Source organism: Ctenopharyngodon idella, chromosome 15, assembly GCF_019924925.1.
Source record: "Ctenopharyngodon idella isolate HZGC_01 chromosome 15, HZGC01, whole genome shotgun sequence".
Classification (NCBI taxonomy): Eukaryota; Metazoa; Chordata; class Actinopteri; order Cypriniformes; family Xenocyprididae; genus Ctenopharyngodon; species Ctenopharyngodon idella.
Window position 1 is genome coordinate 29,215,384 of NC_067234.1, and position 6,579 is coordinate 29,221,962.

Here is a 6,579-nt window from a genome sequence, read left to right on the forward strand (position 1 = left end):
AAAAAAAATTAAAAAAAAAAAAATTCATAAAAACACTTTTTTTTTTTTAATAAACTTTTGCTGTTTTGAAGAATTCAATAAATTAGACATGCTTTTTGATTATTAAATTGTAATTTAACCATTAAAATGGAACCCAGAAAAGTTCAAACAGAAAACAGAATTTGCTAAAAATAAAATTTGGGGAAAGAATAAAACGGCTATCATAGGGCCCTAAAAAATTTAATTTTTTGTTAAACTTTTAATAAATTGTTGGTAAATTGGATAAGTTTCATTATTTCCATTAATTAGACATGCTTTTTGATTATTAAAATTTAGTTTAACCATTAAAATTGAGAAAAAAAAAAAAAAAAAAAAAACGGAATCCAGAAAAATTTAAACAGGAAAAATGGAATTCAGGAAAAATAAAACGGAATTCAGGAAAAAATTAAACGGATTTCATAGGGCCCTACAAGAAGTACAAGCAACTGCTTAAATGAAAAAGTTATGCTTTCCTAAGGGGCCGTTCACATATCACATATTTCTCCTCCTTTCCACAAGCGCTTTCGCTCCCGTGGCGTCTGTCGTTGCTATGCAACCATGAACTGCGCTCTCCACGACAAAGAGGAAGTATCAGCAAAGGATTAATTGATTTCTAGCCCTTGCATTAGCTTTACTACTAGATATATTGATGGAGATGAGAAATAAAAACCCGCCCTGTACAGCTATGATCAGCTGAGCTTTCAGTTTTGTTACAGAAAGGCCATAGCTGATCGGTTGGTTCTTGTCACATGACCTGCGGTGCGCTTGCGGCATTCTGAAAAGTTGAGAATTTTTCATCTTGACGCGCCTGGAAAACGCACCGCATACGCGTCGCTTCCATTATGAGCGCACCTGCCGCAGCTACATATGAAACAATGAATTTGTGCGCGCAAAAGATGCGATATGTGAACGACCCCTTAGAAAGCACAACTAACAGTAATAATACTGTAGAAAATATATAAACGCACAGCAGACAAAATGGCTCCTACCTTTTCTACTGGTGTTCTACTTAATACTGTTTCTGCTTTATTCTCAGTATTCCACGCATCCAACAGATGCTTTAAAGTGTGTTATTTTTTTTTTTTAATTAATAGGTAGTTTGTCAGTTCACCTAAGAAAACCGTTGGTCAGTGTTAATTTTCAAATCAGTTACCATAGTAACAATCATTTTGTCATTTTATACTTATGGCCTTAAATTTTGTGAATTTTAAGACATCAACACTCTAGGACCTATGGGTGTCTTGAAAATTTGTCAGCTTTCAACTAAAATATTTTAGTTATTTTAGCATTCATATGGTTATAATCTACAATAATTTAGCAATCCAGAACTCCGTAACACAACAGTCAGCTAATGCATTACAGCTCAGTAACATTATGTCAATGTAAACATTTTAGGGTTTTTAAACAAGCACCTACACTAAATAAATTAAATACATATCAATGTTCATTTCTTTACCATCACTTCCATTCTGAGGCTGCAATGGACGTACAGTTGGAGCTGGAGCTGTACTCTGTTGTGCCTTTGATTGACCTACAAAACAAAAAATTTTATCCCTTAAAACTCATCTTTGATCACCAAAATGACACATTTAAACATTTTTTTGTGTAAAAAAAAAACAAAAAAAACCTTCATGCATTAAAATAGCTTGAATGTAACCCTACACCCTTGCTTCATTTAGTATACGCGGACCTATGAATAAGCTAGATAGCCCCACCTCCATTCACTCGCACGAGCTCAGAGATCCACTCAGTCAACTTACTGAGGTAAACGCTGCACAATAGTAATGTAAACGCTTTTTACAAAGTCGGACAGATGACGGTAATTAATATGATTAGCCAGGACAATACCATCTCGTCTAATATCTTCATGTTTTCTCCCGATGTTCCAAAGCAACTGACACTTGATGTAAAAGGTCTGAAGAGCAAATTTTATCTTCTGCAGGTGCAAGACATTTAGGCTATATTTGATGTTGCACTGCCAGAGAAAGAGAAACTAAATCACCAGCGTGTGTGAAATGTGCTATACAAATAAACTTCACATGCCTTACCAAGTCTGTGTTAAATAGAACTTAATGTACAAGAAAAAAGGTATCTGTCCTACAGCGTTTTTCTACTTTACCACAGTAAAGGATGTGAATATAGTAATTAAAAGTGAATGAAAGGAAGAAATGTTTATAATCCCCTGCGGAAATGGGTGAGATGTAAGTAGATATCTGGAAAAAGAAGAGATTTCATGTCCAGTAGAAGAAGAAGAATAATAATGGAATATTGTTAAATTTGTGGAAAATCAGGTGACCAGATTGCAAAACAGAATACAAAGCAGACAAACGGCTGAAATTTATGGGCTCATGTACCTCTGTCATTCGGCACAAATCCCAATGTTTCTGTGGCTGCCATGTAACATTTAATTTGTAACCTATTATTTCTTTTATAAAAAAAAAAAAGCTTTATGCTTCACTCATGTCATAATTTTCACGTTAAACAGCATTCATAAAATATGTTTTGGCACTCTACCACTGTGGTGTGGCGGTTGCCAAGTTGACCAGCCCCATTCACAGGGGACGCATATGAAATGCATGATAATACCAGGTCTAAATGGTAATGCTTCTTGGTTGACCACTTGTGATCAGATCACCGAAAGCACATTAAGTAATATAACATTCTTTAATAACATAATAAGTGCCATTATTAAAAGAAGCTTTTTTCATCTTTGGTCTATTGCCAAATTAAAACAGTTTCTTTCAACAGGGATGCAAACAGGTAAGGGGGAAAAAAAAGGTGAGAACATTGCGGGGGCATGCTCGCACTGAATGCTTTTTTAAAGTTATTTGCTTTACATGCTCATTTGTAGGAATTTTTTCATTTATTTTTTATTACCCTATATGTCAAAAACTTCCATTCTCTGTGAAGTCCTCTACCACATTGTCCACATTCAAATCTAGGTTGAAGACACATCTTTTCTCCTTAGCCTATGGTGTTGCTTGAGCTGTATAGTGGTTTTAGTTGTATGAGTCCTACTTGAAATTGTATGACTTGTTGATTTTAAGTTCTTTTATTTCCTCTCTCTCTCTTGCTATCTTACTCTGTTAATTTTAGCTAATTTTAGGATTTCCCCTGTTTCTTTTTATTGTATTTTCCTAACTGTACAGCACTTTGGTTCAACGTGTTGTTTTTAAATGTGCTTTATAAATGAACTTGAACTTGATATTAATGCCAGGTGGAAATAGCGTCTCTCACGTTCACTCGATTTCCAGGATATTGTACAAATTTGCAGGCATTAGGAGCCGCTATCAATTTGCGGGAAACTCTAGGAATTTCCGGGAGAGGTGGGATGTCCGCTTTATATGAGCAAAACAAATTTAAGTTTCCATTAAATTTGACATGTCAAATGTACTCTCTCACCCTCCACATAAGGAGTTGGGTCTCCAATTTTTCCTGGCATCTGGTCAGCAGACTTGAGTACTTCCATGTCCAGTATAACCACCACACGTCTGTGTACAACAAACATAAAAGCTTAATTATATGCATTAATGAAAATGTACTACTGTTCAAAAGTTTGAGGTCAGTAAGATTTTTTTTTATAGAAATGAATAGTTTTATTCAGCAAGAATGCATTAAATTTCCCAAAGGCATAAACACATTTGCTTGAATAAACACAAATGCTTTTTTTTTTTTTTTTTACTTTCTATTCTTCAAAAGATCCTGAAAAAAAAAAAGTTTCCAATCACAGTTTCCAAAAAATATTATTCAGCACAACTGTTTTCAATATTGATAATAAGAAATGTTTTTTGAGCAGCAAATCAGCATATTAGAATGATTTCTGAAGGATCATGTGACACTGAAATCTGGAGTAATGATGCTCAAAATTCACAAGAATAAATGACATGTTTAAAATAGAAAACAGTTATTTTGAAAATGGTAATAATGTTTCATAATTTAACTATTTTACTGTTTTTTGATCAAATAAATGCAGCCCTGGTCAGCATAAGAGACTTTGTACAAAAACATTTTTAAAAATCTGCCCCCAAACCTTTAAATAGTAGTATAAAAAAAGCAAAACCACAGAGAAGCTTGCTAATAATAACTGTAAGAAAAAGAAAAATCAGATCAAGACCTGGAGACGAATGCTTACCGTCCATCCTTGAGAACATTAGTGACGCTCCTTTTCAACATACACACACAGTTAGAGGCCAACTGGTTTTGCTCAGCCATGGGATTGAGCTGTGTGGAGAGCATGAATGCTGCATGCAGGGAACATTTAATAAAAAAAAAAAAAAAAAAAACACATGAATTTAGGACTCCCTTTCTCACATTTGCATGTTTTAGAATAGCTGGGGTTTACATCCCAATGATATGAGTAAAAGACTACATTAAAAAAAAAATAATAAAAAAAAAAAAAATCACTCACTCATAACTTTAAAGTAACGCTGCTCATCCAAATTATCTCAAACAGACCATTTAACTTTCAAACACATAAGCACCTAACATGGACATTTAAATGTTTATGTAACAAAATTATTAGAGAAATATATGGCTTTGGTGCTGATGACGATCAAGTCCCACATGAGAACTCAAACTCCAGTAACAGCTGTTTTGTAAAAACAAGCCCAAAACAACATCCTCCAGGACATGAAAATTACAACAGATTTTAAAGGCAGACATCAAATTAAACACACAAAGGCATCTGAAAACTCATCAAACTTACAGGACATAGTGTGCAGCCCATCACTCATCATGAGACGGAAACGGGACAGTCCATTTCCACCATCAATCTTGCGGATGTTCTGGAGAGAATATTCAACATTTTACAGTCTTACACTATAGTTGACTAGAATGGAAATAAATGGTCTGGTGTAAAAGAAAAAGAAACAAGCGTAAACTAAACTTTCAGAGGTTAATAAAAACATTAAATTACTAACAACACTGATATGAGCAATGAAAAAGGTAACACTTTACAATAAGGTTGCATTTGTTAAAGAGATAGTTCACCCAAAAATGAAAATTGTCATGATTTACTCACCCTAAAGTTGTTCCAAACCTGTAAGAATTTCTTTCTTCTGCTGAACACAAAATAAGATAGTTTGAAGAATATGGGTAACCAAACAGTTGATGGGCCCCATTGACTTCCATAGTTATGGGGGGGAATGCTATGGAAGTAAATGTGGACCATCAACTGTTAATTTTTGGGTGAACCATCCCTATTACATTAGTTAACTACATTAGTTAACATGAACTAACAATGAACAATACTTCTGCAGCATTTATTAATCTTAGTTAATGTTAATCTCAACATTTACTGTAACATTAAGATCAAAAGTCATATCACATAGTTAATGTCCTGTGAATGAATATGAACATTTCTATTAACTAACATTAACAAAGGTTAATAAATGCCGTTAGAATATATTGCTCATTGTCAAATGCATTAATGTTAACAAATGAGACCTTATTAATACATTTTTTACATGATACATTATTTTAATTTATACATTAACATTTTATTTCCCTCAGAAATCACAAAATCTGTTATTGACATTAGTGTCTACAATTATTATTGGTCTTAACATCACCATCCCTAGAATATATGGTGATGTAACAAAATAATTTGATTAACTTGTAAACAGTGTGCAAGGAATCTGACAGTTACCACACACTGAAGAACAGGGTTGCTGACTTCAACTCCTTTAGTCAGGGACTGAAAAGAAAAAGTATACAATCCAACACTTAAGATAAAAAAGAACAAATTAATCATAACAACAATAGTGAATTCAGGTATCTGCCTTATTTCACACACATATTCTAAACTCGGGAAAGAAAAATTGACCACATGAGCCATTTTCCATCTACAATGACTGTTTTTATATCGTCTGCAGTGTCAATTGCTGCTATTGCATTGAGCAGACAATATAAAAACAAGATTCTTGCATTTCATCCTCGATTTTAACCTTGTTACAGTTCAAACATGCAAACATGGGGGAAAACATAACTACATTAAACACAAGGCAATGGTAATAATTTGATTTTATCTTCCTGTCATAGTCCGAAACCGCAGGAAAAACTTGCTGGCTAACTCACTTAGCAAGCTAATGTCTGCAACGGTTGAAATAATGCAGCGGTCTTATTCTTACCTCAATTGCCCCTTCTGACAGTCTAACAGTCATCTTCTCACAAAAAGTATTACGAACGAAAGATTAAATGTTGTAATGACAAAAGATCACAACCGTCTCTGGTCCTCTGCACTCTGCTGTATCCTCGCGCCAACTCACTCCAAACGCGCGAAAGTGCGACACGCGATGACGCGTTTCCCGTTTCAACCTACTTCCGCTGAACGTCAAAATAAATATGCGGCTTGCCAAATGTTTCTTGAAGCAGGATAGTGTTATTCCTTCTTTGATTCACTAAGTATTGCGAGGCTTAAAAATATTTTAATTAATTTGTTGTAATATTGTAAACTATTTAATTCTATTTAAACCATTTTTTGTAGCTTAAGTGTTTTTATTCAATGCCACAAGAACAAGTCTACGCTACTGACAACATTATCTGCCAGACATTACCTCCCTC

General features: G+C 34.1%; 1 protein-coding gene across 1 annotated transcript in view; it reads right to left on the reverse strand.

Annotated features, from left to right (window-relative positions):
- rpa1 (replication protein A1) overlaps positions 1 to 6,328 on the reverse strand; it is a 29,748-nt gene extending 23,420 nt beyond the window's left edge. The window contains exons 1-6 of the mRNA XM_051863983.1: positions 6,147 to 6,328; positions 5,666 to 5,713; positions 4,724 to 4,802; positions 4,151 to 4,259; positions 3,421 to 3,509; positions 1,475 to 1,549 (exon numbers count right to left, since the gene is read on the reverse strand). Coding sequence (XP_051719943.1) covers positions 1,475 to 1,549; positions 3,421 to 3,509; positions 4,151 to 4,259; positions 4,724 to 4,802; positions 5,666 to 5,713; positions 6,147 to 6,179 — 433 coding nt within the window. The 5' untranslated portion in view covers positions 6,180 to 6,328. The remainder of the gene's footprint in view (positions 1 to 1,474; positions 1,550 to 3,420; positions 3,510 to 4,150; positions 4,260 to 4,723; positions 4,803 to 5,665; positions 5,714 to 6,146) is intronic.
- Positions 6,329 to 6,579: the final 251 nt, after the last annotated feature.